The sequence below is a fragment of the Clinocottus analis genome, unplaced genomic scaffold (genome assembly GCF_023055335.1).
Source record: "Clinocottus analis isolate CAN_PGR_092001 unplaced genomic scaffold, fCliAna1.0.p SCAF_19, whole genome shotgun sequence".
NCBI classification, from domain to species: domain Eukaryota; kingdom Metazoa; phylum Chordata; class Actinopteri; order Perciformes; family Cottidae; genus Clinocottus; species Clinocottus analis.
In genome coordinates this window covers 4,530,345-4,554,183 of record NW_027175920.1, presented here as the reverse complement: position 1 = coordinate 4,554,183, position 23,839 = coordinate 4,530,345, and the positions used below count along the sequence as shown (strand labels likewise).

The window sequence follows — 23,839 nt, the reverse complement described above, 5'->3', positions numbered from 1 at the left end:
CATCCTAATATATGGTAAAAATGAAACCAGAAAGCAAACATGAAAGCTAATTAACAGTTCATGAAATGTTAAGTGGTCAGCAATATGTGGACTATCCCTAACTTAACAGTTTTTGCATACACACTTAGTGGTAATGATCCTTCCACAATTGCCCATCCAGCTGTTTTGTGTGTGTGTGTGCTGAGGTTGTCAGTTTTATGAAGAAAAACGTGCCATAAGAACAAAACAATAAATGAGAAATGATGCCGCACCAGTAGTTAGCCAGTACTTTTATCTCCTTTAAGGTGCTTCTTCTACCCAAGTTGCAGAGGCTCTTGTGTGGGAGCAACAATGGCCTTGCTCCATCTTTCATTCAAGCCGAGTCAGTATCAATCACATGGCACTCCAATGATAGATAGGCAATCTAATAACACTAGGAGCAAAAATAACTTCGCTCACTCAATCCTTGACCTTACAGAGCGAGCAGTCAGTTTGGTTAAAAGCCACAGCTTTCACATAAAAATTGATTTTTCTTTGGGATCAATTGCAGTGGAAACTGTTGAACTAAAATGGCCATAGAAAGCTGTCACTAATAAATAATTGCTGTTGTTAAGGATTTATACGCCACCGCCGCCTCCTCTGGATCAGCTCATATTCAGAGTGTTTTTTTCCGACTGCAGGCTGTTTAGACCGAATAAATAAAAAAAAAGACAATGCAAGCAGGTTTTCAGAGCATTGAAGGAACTGCCTTTGGACGAGGAACCATCTCAGCATGCGTAGACCCGCAGGATAGACCCAATTACCGTCAAACGGGTTGCGGCCACGACACCGCTGAGGCGCCACACAGGACACGGAGGAAGTGGTGCAACATCTAGGTCACACCGAGTTCAAACATGCTAACAGCTACAGCAGTGAGCGCCGAGGACGTTCAGAGATGATGCAAGATTTGGTAATCGTGATGGCACAGAATTGATTTATAATAAGGACATGAGCATGACAAGGCAAACATCCTGTCTGCAAAGGAACATTACGGTTCACTGAAACATGCTGATGGCTGGGAGAAAACACTGATTTCTGGGTGTGTCACAGAATTTTGTCTTTTATCTCAGTGGCTGTAATTTGTTGCATTAACATTGACTAGTGTTCAGCAGTAATCACATTTTGTCTTTATGTTGCATATAGTTAGTTACTACAAAAAAGGGTGTCAGATTTATAGTTAAGCTCAGTTGACTGCGTTCTACTTCAGCAAGCTAGCTCATAACAAGGTGCACCTGTGCTGAAGGTCTCGCCAAAAAAAAAAGGCGCTTTTTTTAATAAATCCCTTGGAAAATGGCAATGCACAAATTAATTAGAATGGACAGGAAACCTAACCACCTTAGAACAAGCTCTTTGATGTCTCAAATTATATTTTACACAGGTGACTTTTGTAAAAGTGTGGTCTCACAGCAGAGGTTCATAAATGAACTGGAGAAAAATATAGAACATGTGGAAGGAAAAAACACCGGAAGACATTGATGCACATGCAGGAATTGATTTACAGACAAACTTAGTGAACCTAATTTGACATTTACAGTGTTTTTTTGTTTCTTTTGATGTTTGAACTGAATATTTTCACCAATATAATACTGGTAATAATTCATGACCAAGTTTGAAAATCATTGCAAATAAGCTTTATGTACTCCAATGCCCCGGGATGTATATGCAGTACATGCAGCGTCTATCTTATTTTCATGAAAGAAAGATTTTTGTCATGGAAAGGACAAATTATGAATAATTATCAAATGGCAGATCATGACAACGAATCATATTTTTGTCTTATGTGTTCAGTCCAAACAAATGTAAGCCACAGCTCCCAGGGTTCCATCAAACATATCAATATTCAGCTGATTATGCCTTTAATCTGTGGCCAGGAGATCCTCGCATTACTCCTCCAAACACTGCAGGGAGTTTCCACTAATGATCAAAAATAATAAGGATGTATGAAATAAATAGCAAATAATTAATTGAAGCAGGCCTCCCCATTTATAATACAGCACCCTACATTATCAGAGCTGACCTTCTTGGATGGAAACAAAGCAAAAGTGGAAAGATTCTTTGGCAATGTTTAATCTTCAAAAAGAATCGAATGACGAACTGTTGGATTCAATTTCTTGGTTCTCTTGGGTCTATTGATAATTCATTCAATAGACAAAGGAAAACCTGGCGCTTCTGTAGTGCTCTAAGTGTATGACTACTCAATGACAATATATGACTGCACTGTATACCTGTTAAATGTCTAAGTATCCACACATCTAGAGCAAGATTGTCTGTACCGAAAAAGCCCAAAAAAAACTTGCAGGAGATAAAAGTAAAACAGGTAGATTCATTATAATATAATCTTTAGAAAAAAAACACAAATAAAGACGTAAACTTGTGATATTTTTTTTGCAATTACCCCTTGGTGTTTAGCTTACAAAGTTCATAGTCTCATCTACTAACTGTGTAATTTATCTAACGTTTCCAGCCCAAACTGTAGCAGTCGTGTTTCAGACTAAACACGTTCATGGCTTCATGACAGATGGCAGCCAAAAGGTCAAAGACACGCATGGGGCTCACTGCTGGGGGATCAATTCAGTTGGGTACCCCCGTGGGTCTATGATGGATCCCCTTAGGAGAGACGCCACCAAAGCCATTTTTTGAACTCAGCAAGCCACAAAGAGAGACCCACCTACCCCGAGTCCCGATTCCATGAGAGCAGACGGCACGAAACCTAGAGATGCCTCCCACCCGTTCATTCACTTACAGGTTTCCAGGGGTCCATTCAGTGACGTACACACTCTGGGGACAAAACTGATTTAACATTCATTACAAATAGACATAACTGTTTACCAGACATGTATAATCACTGAAATATATGTAATCAACTTAGTTTAAGAAGCATCTACTCCATATAAACTTACGTTTTTTAATATTGTGAACCCAGTGTCATTTATGGAAAATTGTGTTGTCGGCCAAGATTATTTCTACATGCTGGTAAAAAATCAAACCAGAAAAGAAAGTGCCAAAGGTCTAAAGGTCTAACCTCTGAAACTTTGCGCCAAGCAGCTTCTCCTTGATGCAAATGAGGCAGCGTTTCATCCGACACAGAGAGAAATCACCCAGGAGCCCCACTGCCTGACTCTCGCCTCTGACTGGATGTTCTATGATCTACTCTTTACTTAATGAGGTGTCATGGTCAGTTTATATAAAAGGTATGACCTTATTAAACTGTGAGTGAAAGAGTGAAGCAATAGCTGGGGAAAGATAAATGGCAAGGCTGTATAAAAACTCATTGTGCCTGTAACATCCATGGGACAAGAGGCCCTCATTCTGATTGTCTGGAGATGTATTGCTGACATTCATGGCTCTCTGCAGAGCGATGCTTCAGAATAAAATGAAGGCAATATAAACACATTTGAACATCGCATTTTACTTTAAACTGATTTTATTCAAGCCATTTCAAAAATTGTAAAAGCTGTCAAATAACACGTTCTCATTGAAATTAGTAGTTAAGTACAGAAAAAAAACAATCAAATACATTACATAAGTGCAACTGGGTTCCTTAGAGTGCATCACATACAGCAAAGAATCGGAAAATAATGTATCACCGAACCTGTGATTACTACGAGAATTTTGCTGTGAATGCAGAAAAAATGAAAAAAAGAAGAGTCACGCTGCTTTTTAAAAAAAAAAAAATGAAGCCACGCTTTCCAAACCTCTTTCTTGTTATTCTTTTCCTTTAACTTGACTTCTGACAGCGAATTCAATTAGGCCGAATATGTATGGATGTAAAAGAAAAAGAAAAAAAAAGGCAACACGACAAACCCAGAAGATGGATGGCAACCTTTTGCTTCACCATTAAATTCACAATTGCGTCGTATTGAAGCTCAATCCATTGGCGTATTACCAGCAGCAGCAGAATGAACACGGCGCCAGACGGGGTCATAACTAATCGCCCTCTGCAGTTCCATTGTTTTTGAAAAGGATCCGCACGCTAGATTGTCATTTTCGGCAGCCATCGCATTTGGTTTACCCACCACTGTTAATCAAGTTTGTCTCAAGAAAAAATAAAAATGCAGACGGAGAAAGTTTTAAATCGTTTTTTTTTGGGGGGGGGGGGTTAAATGAAATCAGGCACGATGACTCATCAGCCACTTGGCTTTAGTCTGCAGGGACGTGATGTCTGGCCGAGCCCCTGTCGGAGTCATCTGGCGCTGGGGAGGAGCTGACCTGTTGGTAGATGAAGGAGTAGAGGCTGACGTCAGGGCGCCGAACGAGGCAGCTCCTGCACACTGAGCTGTAGTACTGCCCCAGGAGATCATACACCTCCCCTGTGACGGAGACAAGGAGATTGTGAATGTTATCTAGTCTCATATCGCAGCAAAGACAATGTGGAGTTTTCAGTAATAATAATTAGCCACATCATTGTTTCACCGGATGCCATTGTGTACAACAAAAATCTGAAAAGGGAAATATTCAAAGACCCAATTAACCATATTGTTATTTAATTATTACCACGGTCTCGGCGGTGAAATCTAAAACATGCTCACAGCTGCATACAAATAGGAAGCAGACAGGGTGGTTGTTTTCCTTACCGACAACGATGTTCCTCTGAGTTAGGAAAGAGTGCATCTTGTGGACATCTGTCATGAGCTGGCTGTCACCAAAGGTGAAATAGGCCACATCTCGGCCCGCCTCAGCAGCTGCCAGCATCTGGAGCAGAGCTGGAAGAAAAGAAGCGTTGTGTTGAAACTCATCCGTGAGAATGGCAAAACTATTTTACTACAGAAAAAAGGAATGTTTTTCTTTGTTTTGTTTTTTTGCAAGATTCTTTCTACATTCTCTTCTTCTTAATTGTACAAATAAAGAAAAGTTAGCCGATGTTAGCATCAAAGTGTGTCGCACCAACCTCTGCGGCATGTACAGTAAAAGGGAAGTAATCTGGGAATAGATCTCACCCCCACTGAGAACTCTGGGTTCGTTACAAAGAGGCCAGGTCTGGCCCCGGGAAGCTGTGAATATTTCAAGAGACTAGAAATATGTCTGCTGATTAATGAAGGTTGGGACAGTGGCAAGTAAACGAGCATAATTGAATCAACATTTTCTGAAGAGGGCTAAGATGAATGTCTACACTTCAGCAGTTACTCTCCCCCTGCTCTGTTTCAGCTGCTTTTCCCAAGAAGTATCTGATGATTAAAAAATAGGTGGCTTTCCAAGGCTACAGAAGGTAAACCCAGGAGGAGAAGCACATCTGAATTACAAAGCTCTTCCCTGGAGGAAGGTCATTAAGAAAACAGTGGGTGATTGTGCCTATGGAGGGCTGTACCTGGCTAATTAACAATGTATAGTTTGCGTGCACGCGGGGCTCGAAAGTGAGGCAGAAAGTAAGAAACAGAGGTAGTATCGCAAACGGTTAGCATAAACTCTCCAGAAGCTCCCTGCTCAGTGACAGTGATACAAGGCTGAGACAGAAAGCTGTACCGGATTGATGGACTCGAGCGGGCGATCAATTTCACTATTAATGAAACATATTAACTTTGTCATTTGATCAATAGAAGGAAGGCGACGAATAGGGCTTAACTAAATGAACGCACTGCCGGAAGACAAATGGATGCCTGCGGTGATCTGCTGGAGTCTTTGAAGATGAAATGTATTCCATTATGTCCTGGATGAGAGTACACTTAGAGTGCCAAGTGCAACAAGATGATCGGAGCATATTTGCCTACATGATCTACTGAGGAGAGCGTCATGCCAGTGCTTACCTTTCAGGCGTGAGTCACCTCCAAAAACCCCACAGCCCCAGTTCCCTGTAGCCACGGCGGCAAGGTTTTGGCTTTGTTCTTCGGGTCGAGCAAAGCCACAGTAGGCCTGAAAGAAGAGCGCAGGGAATACCAAGGACAAAATGTTAGGAAAGGAAATGGAAAACACGGAGCTAAACACACGTTGGTATGATAGGACAAGTGTTCTGTAGCAGACACGAAGAGATTAGTACATTTGCCGTGTCTGACATCATTTACTATTCTCGACATAAAAACACTGAGTGTTGTCGATAGTGAGCAGTGAAGCGAAGCTTTAAACACCTAGTAATCATTATTTAATGTTGTTTACCATTTACTAGAAGGCAAATCATTGCACAATGAGATTTTTGTTCAGATGTAGGAATTTTGGATGGCTCAAATAAAGTGGTAGAGTGATATCAAACACCGGCATTGCCTTATGGTAAGCAAAGCCTGTCCAGGCTCAACATTGTAAACGGAACAGGTTTGATGATGACATTACATTAAGTCGTCACCCACACAAAGCTCAAGTAAGTTGGGAATGGCGTGTCATTGGGACATCGACGTGTCGTCAGCTCAGGTCTTGGGATCACCTTATTGTTCCAGATGACATGGTATGATTTATAAGAACCAGGCCTGCAGAACGTCTCTATACTATCAAACATACGTGGAAAGCAGCAAAGTAATTCTATTTGCCTGCTGGCTTGCGCTTGACACATCATTCAATGCATGAACACATAGAGGTTGGTTGGCCTGGCTGAACATACATTTAACATTGTGTAGTTTCACACATATTCCACTCAATTCGATTGCCGTTGGTGTGAAATGGGCGTGGGTTTAACATATTAATAACTGCATATTACAGACTAAACCCATGTGCATAAATAAGAGCATTTGACATGACCACGCCAGGTGGGATGTGTCGTCTGATGAATAATTTCTAAAAGCAGATGTTAAATGAAAGCTCTGAAGGAGCTCTGGGCATTCATTTTCACACTGGAAATGAAGTGAATAGTGAAAATGAATTGTGAGCGCCCACCCTCCCTTTGACCAGTCATAAATTCTTCCTGTGAAAGGGCAGATGTGACAGATAGCTAAACAATATTCGAAACATGATTGATATATATTGGTGCATTCTTCACACCCTTGTCAGAGCTGTCAAACTCCTACATGCTTTCTTCTTGACAACATCAACATCTTGATTTTCTATTAAAAACAGACATCTCTGACTGGGAAGATTGCACAAATGGTAAAAAAAAAAAAAAAAAATCTGCGATGTAATTTAATAATTGTGATTAATCACCCTGAGGTCAATTATGTTCATTACAATTAATTCTGGGCCTAATGGACAGTGGAATAAATAATATTAAGCATATGATCTACAAATATGACAAATCCATCAGTCTGTATTACACATAAAATGATTCAAATATTTACTAAAAGAACAATACACGAGTCAATGTCATCTCAGCTGACATTTGATATGCGACTCTTTTCCAATTATCAACCAAATGGATTGGCAAAGCCATTAAAGCGGTGTAAACCCACAATGAAGTGGCAAATAAAATTAAAACAATACTGCAGCCAAAGCCTGTAAAAAAAGACATGACTATGGAAAATCAAAGTGCATCAAAGAACACTTGTAGATTGACAGATTGCCCCTACACTTCCACTGCCATAAATTACACCAAAAAAAGCCCTTAAAGCAGCACCAACCATTCAGGTACTAATGTCTGTTTTTGCAATAAGCTGACGTGTTATTTTGTTCCAGCACGCTTCTTTACAAAAGCACATCCCAGCAGTAATGTTTTGTGACAATTAGGACAAAGATACTAAACAGACATAAAATAGAGAGAAAGACAAACACCCAAATAGAGTAAGCAGGAATAAAAGTTAAAAAAAAAAAATATATAACCTTGTTTAGTTCCCGGTTTAATTTCTCTGGTATGAACTGTTCAAGAAAGGTCTTGAACTGCAACGCATCGATGGCCACAATCTCAGTGCATCTTCTTTGCCAGCCATCTCTGAAACAAATCAAATGAATGGTTTTACGACATTCCACAAACAGCAAAACAACTGGGCTGAAGTCAAATTGGGCAGTGTTTATGGTATTGCCACGTCCGCCACATGAATAGGAAGTTCCACAATATAAAGTCAATACAATAGACAGAAAGCATGCTTTGAGAGATGCCTGGATTTTACATGATGACGATGGCGCTAGATGAAAGGCCGGGCATCACCTAAATCTGTTCAAATTCCTCCTGAGGGAGACATGAATGTCTGTTCAAAATTTGATGGCAATCCATCAACTAGTTGATATATTACAGTCATGATGAAGGTGACGGACCGACCAAATCGCCCTCCCATGAGCATCGCCCAAAATGATTGTAACGATGGGGTCAAACATTGCATGTTATTATTAGTTAAGCATTTTAAGATCTATAAAGCAGCTAAGTGCAATAAATACCTTGGAGTTGTGTCCTGGTGGCTGCCATCCCACTGGTAGGTCTGAGAATAGCCTGTGTATTTACTGTACTGCTGTGTACCTGGAAATAGCAAACAGGGACATTAGTCACACATCACTGCAAATCATTAACACTCAATCAATCTTGATTTATAAACACGCCCGGTAAGGGTGGGGGAAAAATGATAAACGTAAAAAAAAAAAAAAATCCATATTGCCGAAGTTTCTGGCCAGTTTAGAAACCAGTAAACCTGAATCAAGAAAATTGGTTTAATATTATCTATGCAGCTAAAATCTGTTTTAAAGTGTTTTTCGTTCTAAATGGATTCATAAAAGCTGACATGACAGTCAATATTATAAGTGGTGAATACATTATTCTAAAAATGCACATGTAGCAGATCACACTGTAAAACTGGCTCTGAAAAAAACATCTTCATTCGTATAAACGATTAAATAACAAATAGACAGAAAAAAATACAAAGAAACGGATTTATGTGCAACTGGTTACTCTTTGAAATATTTGCATTGTCATTCAACGTTACTAATTGCCTTAAAAAAAATTCAATGTTATAACAAAAGGTTTTCAGAGGTTTCTGCCTCGTGTGATCGGAGGAAACAAGCGAAGCTGTCTCCTGACAAGAGGAAGGTCAAGTTATCATCCCCCTTAAAACAACGTGAGGAGCAGCGACTGCCCGCCAACGCACAGGGGAACACTCAGCTCCAGTAAAAGGCGGGGGTGGAGGGTGGTGAGGCAACAGCACAGTCAAACAAATGAGGCCTCAAATTAACTTCCCATTCATTAGCGCTCATTAGTACCTGGCTGTTGAGAGCACTCGCTGAGATGCTTCATGCTGCAAAGTGAATAAACCAAGTGATTAGTAGTGGGGCCTTGGTCAGCAGGTATTAGGAGGTGCACAAGGGGGGAGGGAATCTCTAGGGTGGACTCCACTTGACATTTCACTGATAATCAGCCTGCCGCTCATGGTTTTAAGGAATAAGCACAATGATTGGTTTCCAGTTTGCTTTGAAAACAAAACAGATGGACAGCAAGCAGAAAGGGCAAAGATGTAACACCAGACTTTATAGTTACTTTACTTATTTTTGGCCAAGTCACACAGCCAGAGCAACAGCTTTTTACAATCCAACGACTGCCCATAAACATCTCATCTACCTACGTTTAGGATCACTAAACTGAGTGATATTGTGCTACTACTAAAAGGAGGTACATTCTGTTCAAAGTTGTGTACTCTTCTGGTTTCAAAGACTTCTGGACAGTAAACTGGCATAAATGGTGAGGAACAGCAGTGAAATATCTTCACTCAGAAGATAACTGAATCTCCTGCTATTGGCGTTGTTTAATACCAGAATGCTAAGTATAGAAATAATTATGTGGGTAAATATTCTGCAGACACCTTTGAGTCAACTAGAAATGTATAGTCCTCTTATTTAGAGAAGCTCTGGTGAGAAGTGCAAACTGAGTGTGAAAACTAAACTGCATTTTATACGAATGCTTAAAAACAATACAATGACCCCTAATGCTGAGCAGCTGCCAAAGCAAACATGTTGGTACCAGCATGTTAGAAAGTTACAAAGCTAGTTTATAAAAACGTTTAAAGAAAATGGAAGATACTTCAAGAATATAAAAAAAAAATTCAACCAATGTTAGAAATTAGATATAGAAATATAAAGCATGTTAACACTATGCAATACCACAAACATACATTTGCACACCTGATAATATTAACTATGCATACACATGACATTTATTGGTCCTCAAAGAATATCAAACTCTATGATCAAGCATATTTGCATTTGAAAGGAACAACCTTCAGGAACAATAGGAATTATGATTTAGATTTTTGACCGTTGTCATTCAAACATTATTTGCGGTGAGAAGGGGATCAATCTTGGCCAGGGAATGATGCGTCTGGTTATTAGAAATGATTTATAAATAACACATTGGTTGTATATAAATCTGCGGGTATAATTCACAATGTTCCTGAAGGTTGTTCCTTTCATGTGTAAATACAAAACAAAGTGCCTCATATTCGTGGTAACCCAGAGACATTAAAAAGGTCAGAGGCGCATCTCATTGCCGTGTTGAGGTAAAAGTGGGAAACTGAGAGTTTTACAATCGTACAACTGTCACGGTCTGCATGTGAACACACGAGGATGACACCGGTTCACACCAAATCAAATAAAACATAGCGGTGTGCAATGAGAATAACATTTAATATTATTGAGCAATATTTTGTGCAATCAAGAAGAAAAGTGAAGAAAGAAAAAAAAAAATCTACATCTTCAGCACCACATTTTCTGGTCTGTACCGGCATCAATGAATCCTACGACTTCGCCGAGATACTGTTTGGACTTTTGACCGTCCCGATAGCAGCCACGTATCTAGCAATCGAGGAAAATTCAATTAGGCTCGGGCACTTTTGAAAATGTCTGAGCAGAGGTAACATCCATTAGCTTCCCTACTGTATGCCAGAACGTATCACGGGGTGGGGGGGGCGGATGATTTACCTCGTGGCCACAATGCAGCGACGGCTTAAGACTTGGCTTTTACAACGGAGGACAAGAGAAACGGGCAGAGTTTAATAAAGATGATGGAATGGAAGAGTCCATTAGCGGAACAGGTCTTGGGCAGGTCTTCCAGCTATAATTAATTCTGGGACCAAGTAATAAAGTTAAGTGGCGTAAGTGGAGGCAAGGGAGAGATGGCGGGCAAGAAGTCTGAAGGTGACTCTGCCAGAGCGAGAAGACCTGATGCTGCGGTATGATTGCTGATCAGCAGGGCGGTGGCTCTGTTGCCTCACTTCCTGCTTTAATCCAACTTGCTTGTTAATGCAATGTTGAGGCAGTTAATCTATTTATGGGTGGGTATTTGCTTTGTAACAGTGGTTCACGTCGTGGACTTGCATATGTTAAAATTAATATTTTCAATGCAGTATTTAGGAGTTGGTGAACAATTAGCAGCCAACATATCTGCCATTTGGTGTCGGTACTTATGCCAAGTACTCACTTTTTTTTGTAACCCTGTTGTTAAATAGACACATTACTGATTTAAATGATATATTTTTTAATGGTAGAACGTCAACTTCACTCGTGTAGGCTTCCTTAAGTTTTGATAGATAACTTAACATAAGTTTTCTAACCTGTTTATCAAATGCAATCAAACAGCTGCAACAGTCTCGACAAACATCGTCAGACAGATACAAAAAAAAGAAAAAAAAGTCAGCAGACATCAGCCACCTGCTGGGACTCTGAGTCTAGCGCTTGTTACTGGGCCTACAGGTCTGTCCCGACCTTGTTTGTTGCAACCACTCAATCCTGAAGTACAGTCAGTGGGGATTACTCAACCAAAAGACACCAACAGAGCAATCAGGACAGTCCAATCTACCACACCCGACTGATGAGACACTCGTCTACGCAGCCAATCAAGCAGGAACATGCGACGAGGACAGATACAGAAAACAGCGCAACTGCCACCAACATCCTTTAGCCCCTCGCTGAGCGTAAATTGAAGGTGTGAACACGCTGTGTGTCTGTCAAATTGCAGGTCAAGCACGAGAGAAGTGAACCCGGGGGGCATTATCGATCTAATCTGGATCAACGGAGTAAATTAGGGAATAATGGAACAGTAAGATTCATTCAGTGGAAATCATTTTCACAAAACGTGTGGGTGAGTTCTGACCACTGACCTGTGATGATTAGACATTCATTATGATCCAGGGCTTCAGTGAAGAGGCGAGAAACAATGAGCTCAGGGTTGATTAGAAAACGGATTTCCTCTTGGACTAGACCCGAACTGGTGACTCCTCCTCCCACAAACTTGTTGGCAAAATCCACCTGCAGATCAAGACAGGGGGGCTGAAGAAAACACTTTTGAAATCATGTGCACATATTCTTGAAACTAAAAACCTTCCTTGATTGTGAAAATACGAGTATAGTATTAAACAGGAGGAAAACACGACATGAAAGGGTCTCAGCCCTTTTTTTTATTTATTTGTGACAGAATCCCTGACAAGCTGATTGGAAAGGTGGCCTGGGGTGCGCACATCATTCAGACATTTGTCCCCCATGCCAAAGTGAGCTGCACTTAGGTGTGCGGCTGCCAAAAGCAAATACCAAAACAAGAGAGCAGTCCTGCATTTCCAAAGTAAACATCTCCCTCCAGTCAAAACATGTTTCTAAATTGACTGCTGACATATCCTGCTGCTTGTGTTCTTTCAAAATTGCGTGCAGATCTATAGGGGACGCCGATTCACTTGTTATTTTTGGTCTGTTCGTGATTCAAAAACATGCGTTTCATTGTTTCAGCTCAGACACAGACGTGACCGAAGTCATCGCTTTAGTCAGAACGCAGCCGTGTGAAACATATAACCCCAATTCCGGACCGATAGTTGTTGCTCATTGGCCTATCGGCAGTCCAGAACAACCCTGTCGCCACACCCATGAAGAGGCGGCGAAGGGGTGAGCAGCATTCTCAGGGTAAATCTCCCCAAACTGGTCACTCAACTCTGGGACAGCGGGCCATCCTCCAAAGTCTGCTTTGACAGGCTGTCAGCACCCCTCCCCCTCCTCTCTCCCCACCCCCCTCACCCACCCTGCAGAGCATCCATCAATCCGGGCCGCAGTGTGCCCCGGAGCTGGTCATGTGTGCACATCAACTGTCAGCTTGTGGCAACTGGAGGCAAGCAAAAGGTGAAAGGCAGAGCGGGCCGTCCTGACAGTGTACAGGAAGCATGGCCGACACAGAGAGCAGAGGAGGCTCAGAGGCCTCGACCCCAGTCCCAGCACACACTCCCTCCGACGTGTCACGGGCTCCCTCAAAGGCCTTTTCAGCCATAGTAAGCATTCTGGGTGAAAGACTCCAGAATGGTGTGGCTCAGTGATTGACTACAACAGAGGCAAAAGAGGATGGGAACCAAGCACAGGGTACATAATCCCTCAAACTAAGAGCTCCTTCAAGCAAAAAGAGTATGATTCTGAAAAGGTAAAGTACTTCTAAATCTTGTTGTCTACCCACAAAGGAGCAGATTTCCCATCCTCTGCATCTTACCTGAAGCATTCCATAACCATCATCCTCAATGGTTCCTTCACAAGTGATGTGGAGCTTTGTGAGTCGGGTTTGTGAGCTGAAACACAACATTTTCCAGTTATCAACTCCAGCTTCGACGATGGATCCTTACTTGCTTTCAAACAGTCTGCTGGATTTAGCACGACGCAGTACATGCACTACACCTTTTCCATTTGAAAGGTTTATCCAAGCATTTTCGTGTGAACGTTACAAGTCCAGTAGGTGCTGAAAAAATAAATAAATGAGAAGGAAATCACACATTCAATATAATATATTTTTTTACATCAATAATGTTTTGCTGCAAAATTTGAAAATTTAAAATCTGAACACCTACTTTGCTCGGTGACACTTTTGAAATAGCACATCAGCGTTTTCAGTTTCTCAATCTTCTTTGAAGAAGACCCCTCGAACAGCCTGAAGGCAAGAAGCGATTATGAATTTCATCCAATTATTTTTTTATACAAGACTAGATATTATTACACTTTTTAAGCAAGCTGGTTATGCATCACAGACGAGTCCGCTGACGGTTAAACAACTACAGCAAAGAACAGGAAATGTGACACAAGACCTCCACTTTGGCCATGTGAGTTCAGTCATGCTTTAACTTTTGATATAAATTGGTTCATCGCTCACTCAGCCTCCCTTTCAGTCACTAGCCCATTATATAGGAGTTCCTACGCTGTTACGACAATGGAGTTGCCTCGGGCTTACCATCACAGAGTTACACTCATGTGCCACTTCACAGCACTCACACAAAAAAAATGAACAGAAAGGGAAACAGGGCTCCCTCTCCTTGGGGGTACATTAAGAAGCCCTGTGTCCCTTTAAAGCAACAGAGTTCTCAGGAGGCAAAAGGTCAATCCCCCTGAAAAAATATCACACACACACACACACACACACACACACACACACACACACAAAACTGCTGTAAGTGAGGTGCAATGTGCGGGTTTGAATGAACTTTCGGCATTAAGCCCACCATCTCCGTCAGTAGCAAACTCTATAAAGAACGAACGCCTGAGCTGGCCTCACATGCCACAATAAAGAGAAAGAAATGACATGTGACTGAAATGAATTAATGACAAAAGGTTGATGCACTGAGAGCCCTTCAGGGGCTGAGAAACGCATTCATCCAAGTCCGCTCCTGCATTCATTTCTAGTTTTTGTAGAAACAATCGTGCGTCGTGTAGTCCTCAGGGTAAACGTCTTTGACATAAGCTGGCCACTAGTGAAAGCAGGCTTTTAGTAACAAATTGCAAAATGGTCTTTTGGGAAGAGAATTCCTACAGGATTATATAACATCAATATGGATGTGAAAAGGCTATGATGTAACTCTGGAAGAGGGTATAAGTGACTACAGTATGTATAAAAGCTGGGTTTCTGTATCTTCAGTAGATAAATCAAGCCTGGAAACACTCTTTGAACGAAATAATAAATAAACTTGCTTCTGAAGAATGTTTTGAATGACAGCGACATCTAATCCAGACAAAAAAACAACAACACGATAACTTAATAGTCAGTTTTATCTCAATGAAAATAATGTAAAAAGTCTGAATTGAGATAAAAGAACATTTGAAGATAAAAACAGGAACTGACAGGTTTATATCAAAAGTAATCAAACAAAAATGAATTAATGATATAAAATAAAAAAATAAAGATTTCCAAGCTGGCTTGCACCAAATTAGTGATGCAAGACCATTTTCAGCAGCAGGCTAAATATATTACACTGGCTTTCCTTTAAACATCACAGCAAAACCTTTACGTGAATGACATACTGATGCAATTGAACTCTGCTACAGCCTTCTGCAAAACATCCAATGGCCTTCTCCATTGTCAAAAGCAGCCATCTGAGTCAAAGTTAATCCAATTCCCGCCTCCATTTAGGTAATTACACTGTGATGCCAACAAAGATTGGGGACAAGACTGAGCAGGGATCTGCAGACCGTTTATGCATTACACCACCCAGACAATCCCCACAGTGAAAGCTTGCGGGGATTAAAATATGACCCTCAAATTTGATGCTCTAATTACATATAAAGAAAGTACATATAAAGAAACTTCCAGAGAAAGACAAATAGTATAATTTGAAAAAAGAAAAAAATGTTTTAAAGTGTGGCATCTTAAAACAGATGATTACACATTTTTTTAAACGGAAAATCTTTCTGATCAGTGTGTAAATATGATCACTGTCTGTGATCAACTCTCATTATAAGAGAGCGTTTGCTCATTTGTAATTAATTCTACAGACTGTGATCTTACAGCCAGCCAGTCGATAAAATTATGAAGTAAGGAAACATTTACAGTCCAGCCCCCTCATGAAAATTAAACTAGTTGTCACAGCAGCGTCATTTACAAAACTGATTGTGTAACTTTAAAACATCATGTATAAAACTACCACATCCCTATTTTACCTGACAAAGTTGATGTGTGGGTAGTTGCAGTATTCATTCCTTCTGGAGTTTCGTCGGGGGAAGGTGCAGAAGAAGGCGTTGGCGAGCAGACATGCCACCTGCTCCTGAGACATGGTGATGGAGTGGTTCACGCCTCCCTTGAGGAGGGGTATCGGCTAGAGGAGGAACAAAGGTACACACGAGGAAGGTCAAAATAATTTGTTTAGCCAATTTGTCAAACCAGACTTTGAAGTATGTTACATAAATGTACTAATTTGGCACCACTCTTGAACAAGCCATCATAATCACAATCAACATCCAGCTGCGCTCATGAGAGATCCATACGCCTCGTAAAGGCTGTGGGTTGACTAATAATATCAAGCAATTCTGTCATGACATTGGAGAGCGCTGGTTTCATTAAAACGAACATGCAAACTCCACACAGAAGAACCTGCCAGACCCGGATCCCTCTTGCTGTGAGGCGACAGTGCTCTCCATTAGACCACCGTGTTTAGCTGCATGCACGGCCAGAATGGTAACGCAGCAATAATGATGGATAGGATGAATTCAACTCATTGTGCTCGCTGTTTAGCAGGTTTTTCAGTTTGCTGTCATATAAGAGCACATTCAGTTCACCTAAGTGTTAATCTCTTCATTTCTTTAAACACAGACTAGTAGAATCAATCTAAAAATTTGATTGATTTTAGAGTAGCTACTCAATCCTTGACATTTTCTTTTACACTTTGAGAATAACCAATTCAAAAAGACTGTACTAGACGATAGAAGAGAGAAATGAACTCTTACACAGCAACACACAACACATTTTGATATGCTACTCACGTGTAAACAAAATACAATATATAGTGATTTAGCGCAAACAGTTTGTCTCTGAGTATTAAATTAATTTAAGTACAGATAAATTTAACACAATAAATACAATTTGATTACTGTCTGCTTGGCCAAATTGGTAAGACATAAAACACCTTTTAATGAGACTTTCTTTTGGCCGCAAACACACATGACTGTCCCTCATCGACATGCCAAAGAACCAGATGACCGAGAAAACTTTATAACATTATACAAATGACCATCAATTGCTACGTTACTTATGACTTGATATCATTTCACAAGTTATTTGTCATGCCGTGACCTTTGGGATCAACCTGCTGCAGTGATCTACGATGTCACAGACCAGTGAGTCAGTGTCTGTTGGTTAGGGATGGCTGTTACCTTGGTACAGAGCTCAGATGCTCTCAGTGCTAATTGCACCATGTCTGGCAGCAAGGAGCCAAACAGATGTTCAGCAGCATCAGGCTCCAGGACCTTGGAGAGAGCAAGAGATCTGTTTATGTTTGTTGTTTTGCCACAAAACTCAGCTGTGACATTATTTGCTGTTTGAGTTGATTAGGACAGATAGAGGACGGATCAAATTGAATAGCTAGGATCCATATCAAAATGGCAGACATCATGTCCAGTTTTACAAAGAAACAAATCAATGAAATACAGAACACCAAATGGCAATATTGTCCTTTTTTTTTTTACTATTTATAATTCCACAATCCAACCTACAATACTGATCATGCAAATATAAAACAGTGAGTGGAAAATGAAAAGCTCAATAACTGACCATTACCTCATGTTGGAGATTTCAAATGGATTGTGGAAGACACAGCTTTGTCTTTAATAGTATCCCCAGAAACATATTTTAAAGTAGCATAGCAATCACCCATTACTCCACAACACTGCTTAAGTGCACTAATATATTTTAGACAATATATACTACCCGTATTTACTCCAATATGTCAGAATGATCAATCACAGAGCAATTTCATCAAGGTTGCACGGCCATGCCAGCTGATTAAATAGTCTTCCTGGAACAGATGCAAATGACCAAGCGTTTGAAATGGAAAGGACAGTGTGTTCCCAGGACAAGAAGCCTGGGCTTGTGATTTAGCTAAGGACATTTATATTATGGCAAAAGAAGCCTGACTAAACACTGTCATAAGTAATGACCTGGTTGACATCATAAACCGCTCCTATGGGTGTAATAAATAAAAGGCAGTTGACAGGGCGAAACGGGGAATATAGCTGAGGTAGTATAAGCCCGGCTCTTTAAATCAGCAGAAGACAGTACATCAAATCAACTAAACTAAACTAACACTCTGTATGACTTGATACAGGTCTGTACATCACACCCAATTGACAAAGTAATCAAGCAAGATGCAGGCGTCTGGGCAGTGAGAAACCAGAGCTCCCATACAGATTTAACACAACTCCTGATGCTCCTGTTCCTATTCCCCAAGGGTCAGAGCAATAAAGCAATCTGCTTGACTGCGTCTGTGGACGTTTGACCATGTAAAAATAAAACACTTGCATGCTCATAACCGTTAACACAACACTGGTTTGCCAGAGGAAGAGAAATTGACCACACCAAAGCTGTCCGTCAACAGCTTTTCAGTTATTCATAAGATGTGCGTGCAGAGATGAATATTCAATGAGGGTGCCTGGCCCGTCAGTCCGTGCCATTCATGTCTACTTTTCTCTGACACTCAAAATGAATCTCCAATCTGGCATCTCCAGGGCAAAAGTAAGAAATGGGCAACATTACATTGAACTGTTTGCTATGCCCATTTTGCCTATGTGTTGCTCTGGAAATAAATCGAACGTCCTGGGTTATTGGTTTTAAAATGAAATGTGTTAAACACCAACACTATATTCGCTGGGCTGCTATATCAGCCGCTTTCTATCAATATTTTAAAGATATGAATGTGTAGCCTAATTGCTACTGCCATTTCAGCATATTCAACGACTAAAACACAGATTTATAACTCGGTCAAACTGTGAATAAATTATGTAAGGAACAGAAGCAATAAACAGTCTTTGTGGAGAGGAACTATGCAACTTTGCAATAATACATAACATAAATAAAACAAAGGCCTTTGTGTGAGCTGTTATGCAGTATTCACTACGTGGCTCTCGACAGTTGGATAAAGTATCTAACATGAAACAAATGTGTCACCCTTTATTTCCACAATTTTACGGTAAAATATGCTAAGTTTACAGTGTTTACTGCACTACCAATCATCACTGATTTTGGCATACTATCTTCCCTTCAAGTCAACAAAAAAGTGATCAAATGTTTGATGTTATTAGCATGTTTTCTTATTACATCAAACGTTTGATCACTTTGTTGTTGATTGTGCCACATACATGTGCCACATACATGTTTGTATGTGGCACATGTATGTGGCACAATCAACAACAAAGTGGCACCTCAATTCCAACTCTATTTTAATATTTATTTTTCAACAACAATAAAACATGGTCTTTCTATAAGGCCTCTCAACATCTTTTATCTAATAAAAAGCCCAAGCGAACATGATTTATGATGTTCATATGGCACACAATTGATTTAACATTATAAGGTAGCGTAAAGAATTCTCTGGGATGTAATGTAGAAGCCGTTTTCATTTATGACAAGTTACTAAACCTTGACCTTTTGGCAAAAGATTAAAATATTTTTTCTAGACTTCTAATTTGCCTCTGAAGGTCTGCAACATTCCCCTGTGAGAAGTCCATTACTGTGCCTGTACAAAATGACAGAAACACATTTAACATACTGGCATTCATGAAAAAAGGAGTTACATGCACTTCTTTCCTGAGATGCGAGACATCATAAAAACATGTTGCTGATGTCGCACAATTGTTTTTATGCATTTTTTTTAAGTATGCACAGGATGCCATGCACTGGGTGGGTCAGTGATCTGACTATAAGGAAAATAAAGCCCATTGTTGGTCTAGTCCTACAGGCACAGGATTTCTGATGAAAACACTTATGTCACAGCACGGTCCATTTCTCCAAATGGAAGATTCCCATCCCCTTCATGAGCCAGACAGTAGTACAGCCCTCTCTGATTCCCTACATGACGCAGAGCGCATCCAGACAAAAGATGATGGAGGGCCTCCAAACGAGGTCGGAGAAGACACTGACAACTCTGGCCATCATCATGCAACTCTGGCCTGTTTTAACCCGGTCCTGTCAAGAATATGAGTGAGCTTGGTGCAGTAAGAAAAAAAAATAAACAATTTGTTTTATTTTTGTTTTAAACATCAGCCATGTAATCTGAGCTGCAGAACTCCAAACAGCAAGATCTCCACACAAGAAGATAATCTATATATATATAGCAAAATGAATTGCATTCTATTACGTGTACTGACTTTTTATGTAATGCTGCAAAAATGCCTTGTAACAATACAAAACAAACCTTTTCACAGATCTACACTAAGCCACATATTTATGAAATAAAAAGTGTTTTCGAAACCAGCAAACTGCTGCATGACAGGCTCATTAGACTTCATGTATTGTATTCAAGAAGTAGAGAAACAGACACAAGAAAAGAGGCTGCAAAGTACGTCTATCTATCGATACAGATTCACAATACCACTTAAATACTGCATATATCAAACTAAATCTAATCTGGTGTCAAATGAGACATCCGTATCATTGTGTGTCAAAGTGTAGATATTATTCTAATTATCAGATGAGACATCTGTTCTTTTTTTTTGGACGCAAGCTCTGTGAGAAGCACCAATATTGGTATAACACAGATGTTTCATTCGTCTACAGCTGACCTTTGAACATCTTCAACATGTGTCTTACATCTGTGTCTACATGTTCAATCCAAACAAATTTTGAGCAGAAGGAAACTGTATTCATTACTTCTGGGTTCAGAGGCATTCATAAAACAATCAGTTATCATAACAAACATTTATATTGTTTACCTTAGTGCAATACAAACGTAATGCGGTGAAGTCCCACTTCTTGGCCTGTGAGGCACTGTAATTTAATATTGCATCCTGTAACAAACAAATTAAATTATTATACAAAATTGAAAAGTTAAATTTATCTGAATTGTTATTTGCACTCATAATTACTATATCTGTAAACTCTAAAAAAAAATTTAAAAAAAATCACAATTCTGAGAGACTCTCTAATTCTGGTCCTATGGCACCATCTTATGGCTTGGTCTAGTAACAACAACTACAATGCACTGTGCCCCTTGTTTTATGAAGTGAAATACATGAGGCCTTGCCAATAAAAGGACACAGATGGAAAACTTGCCTTCAACTCGGTTGGACTTGAAAATGTGATGTTTAAATTATCCTTGATCAACTCCCACCGACTCTGATTCTGAAATTCTTCTGTTACCTGTGGAAGCACAAATGTATTAGTTAATGTCAGTGTCTCTGCAGGGGGATTTCCATTCAGCTTTTTCATATGCAAAGAATAATACTGCTATGTTGTTGTGCCTGTTTCTTGCAGTGATGTTATGATTTAATAAATGCAGTACGTCTTTTGCCCATGCATTGTTTTTCATTTCAGGCATATGCAGACTTGAGACATGAAAAGTTCATGTGGATGGATAAGCATCATAACTTGTAGACACTTTTGAAGGTCTAACCTAAAGTTATATTTCAATGCTTAATACTTATAAAATGTTGTATCACTAGGCTAATGCTCAATGGTAGCAATAATAGACTGAATATGACTTCAGCCAGCCATATAATGTAATAGTATGAGTTTACATTACCAATATATTAAACCACGGATGTATAATCAGTGCAATTAAAAACAGCATATTTGAATGTGTAATTCATGTATTATTATTTTTTTTATCTTAATGCATATTGCAATTTTTTTAAACAGTTGGACCATTACCTCATCCTGTACAGGAAATAAGTTTGAACTGGAACAGGGCATCTTGACATGGACATCATCCCAAGTGTCCTTAAACTGAGCAGGATATGGAACAGGAACTTCACCACTCTGAAGAAGGTCTGTCTGTCAATGGGATTTAATGAAAATAAATGCTATTAGTAAACATACATCCGTGTGAAAAACCAAATAGTCCTATTGACAATAAAATATAGATATGCGAGAAACTTAAATATGCAGAATATGATCATCATGTTAATGTATGTTAATGCTTTGCATGCTTACAAATTATTCTGAAAACCCTCACAAATACATGCCCTTGTTGTACAAACGATTGCTTAAACCAGCATGTTCCCATAACATAACCACTTATGCTGTGAATACTAGTATAAAAAGGGAAGAAGGTCTCAAACCCGTATCATCACAGTGTGCTGGCCAGGAACGTTCCTCAGTGGAGGAAGCAGTCCTTCGCATTCAGGCATTCTCTTTAGGTCGTTGATTGGAGTCCCCAGCCATTTGACCTTAGGTTTGACAACAGCAGAGGTACTTTCCTTGTCTGCATCTTGTTTCTTTGGAGCTTTGTCAGGCCTACCCTTTCTCACAGGTAAACCTAATGATGTCGCCCCTGAAAAGAAGTCTGTTATTTTTGTATTGTGTTTGACAGAGCCCCCCTCTGAGCTTTTTGAGCATGTCTGCGCTTCTTTTTTCTCTAATCCACTATGATTGTCGGACAGTGTCTGCATTAGCACGCCTCCTGCAGAATCCTTGTAAGGTGGTGATGCAGATGTGTCTTCGTCCAGCTCTTGGGGTGTCAAAGGTTGGGTTTCTTCATCTTCGTCAGACAGGATGGTATTTTCAGCATTTTGACAGTCCAGAACATGAGCTGAAGTGCTTTGAAAGTCACAGTCGCTGGACATCTCTACATCCTCTTGGGTTTGGCACACTTCAGGTGTACTTGTTTTTTGGGGGGGCTTAACAAACCACTGTAGAAGAGTATTTCTTGACGTATGTTGTGGTTTGGGGCTGATTCTTTGACGGTCACCTTTTGTCTTTACACCTCGCAAAGTATCTGTTCCAGTCTTAGGTCGTACATCCATCTCCGTCTTTGTGTTGTTTTGCTTCGTTTCTTGATCTCTTGTGTCATTATCGCTGCGCTGAATGCATGGGAACGGGGCTTAAGAATAAAGAAAATATTGTTTTACAAAGAGGAATATACTCACACTAAGGACATATTTAATATATACTCTGCCAGACAAATGTTATCTAAACAAATTACCTTGGAGAGAAGACGAAGGGAAAGTTGGGGCACTGATTTCAACCCTTAGCCTCTTTGCTGAAGGTTCAAAGTCTGTCAGCGCAGTCATTCTACAAATGGACAAAGTAACACAGGTATATTATTTTGAGCGAGATTAGTACTTCTTGGCAGTTTAAACATGAAAAGACACGGCGTGTATACTCACAATACAACTTGAGCTGACACCACGATCGAGGTGTTATTTAGTTTTATCCAAACTTGTTTCTTAGGCAGTCCTTTCTTCAAAAGGTGAGAAAATCTTAAAATATGATGTGCAGCCATACATGACACACACTGTTGTTTTATTGGATACTAATTAATGCAAGGAAATTGTTATTTAAGTTTCTATATTATTCAGTTTCCTACTTGTCTATAGCCGACTGTCAACAACCAGCCATAGCTTATGTTAGCTGACGGTTCCCTGCTAACTCGTTTCTACAACGGGTTGTTAAAACAAATTGAAAACCCTTTCAGGATGGCGTCACACCCTTGAAATAGGTCCAGGGTATACTACACGAACATGTGTTAGTTTTTTTTGTTCATGTTAAAACGCACAATAGTACTTATAACGGCTGAACATTATTACAAGCACAGCACCGTTGACCAACGACAAAGCACTTCCGCACTCGAGTGACGTCTAAATTCCGAAAGTAACGCGAGAACTCCATCGCAGTTCTCGTCCACGTTTTGAACGGCAATTCTTATTTATGTTGTAGAAAAGTTAACACCGGTTATTCATAAATTCTGATTCAAGCACTATCGAAACAAATCTTGATTTTATATTAGACTTAGTGGGTCTTTACAACGACGATGGACGGAGGAATGTCAGTAGAGAAATTCACCTATCTGACACGTTAACAGTAACTTAGTGAAGCAGGAATTATTTAATACACGGCCAGTTAGCGCTTAACGCCACAGTACAGCCCATTAACGTATAATGTTACCTGTTCTCCAAACATTACCAGTTATTGTCTCTCCACCTTTGGAAGTTGTTTGTTTTCCCAAGTCACATAGTTCACCTGTCGTTACAGCCACGCCTATCATGACGCGCACCTGACCAGTAGCCAGGAAGCAAGGAAGGCACGAGCCTTGCATTAATTAAAAGTAGACATACCGTA

At 40.0% G+C, this 23,839-nt stretch overlaps 1 protein-coding gene across 2 annotated transcripts; it reads right to left on the bottom strand.

Annotated features, from left to right (window-relative positions):
• Positions 1-3,456: 3,456 nt before the first annotated feature.
• LOC137789914 (poly(ADP-ribose) glycohydrolase-like) lies at positions 3,457-23,699 on the bottom strand. 2 transcript variants are annotated; one of them, XM_068583788.1, is made up of 18 exons: positions 23,666-23,699; positions 22,888-22,961; positions 22,704-22,792; positions 21,841-22,601; positions 21,431-21,553; positions 20,834-20,920; positions 20,494-20,568; positions 16,942-17,034; positions 15,733-15,887; positions 13,656-13,735; positions 13,486-13,546; positions 13,304-13,379; positions 11,943-12,090; positions 8,242-8,320; positions 7,690-7,798; positions 5,760-5,865; positions 4,593-4,721; positions 3,457-4,328 (listed from the first exon to the last, which is right to left on the bottom strand). In XM_068583788.1, the coding sequence occupies exons 1-18, from the start codon at positions 23,678-23,680 to the stop codon at positions 4,159-4,161; spliced, it is 2,430 nt and encodes an 809-aa protein (XP_068439889.1). In that variant the 5' UTR covers positions 23,681-23,699; the 3' UTR covers positions 3,457-4,158. The 2 variants fall into 2 exon arrangements, with proteins under 2 accessions (XP_068439889.1, XP_068439888.1); XM_068583787.1 differs by lacking the exon at positions 23,666-23,699 and having other exon boundaries at positions 22,888-23,334.
• Between the last annotated feature and the right edge of the window lie 140 nt (positions 23,700-23,839).

Excerpts from the sequence above, each read along its gene's own strand:
- LOC137789914 (XM_068583787.1), bottom strand. The coding sequence starts at position 23,003 with ATGGCTGCACATCATATTTTAAGATTTTCTCACCTTTTGAAGAAAGGA. Across the intron at positions 13,547-13,655 it reads CAAAAGTGTCACCGAGCAAA|CACCTACTGGACTTGTAACG; the intron begins GTAGGTGTTCAG and ends TTATTTTTTCAG. Across the intron at positions 13,380-13,485 it reads AAACCTTTCAAATGGAAAAG|CTCACAAACCCGACTCACAA; the intron begins GTGTAGTGCATG and ends GTTGTGTTTCAG.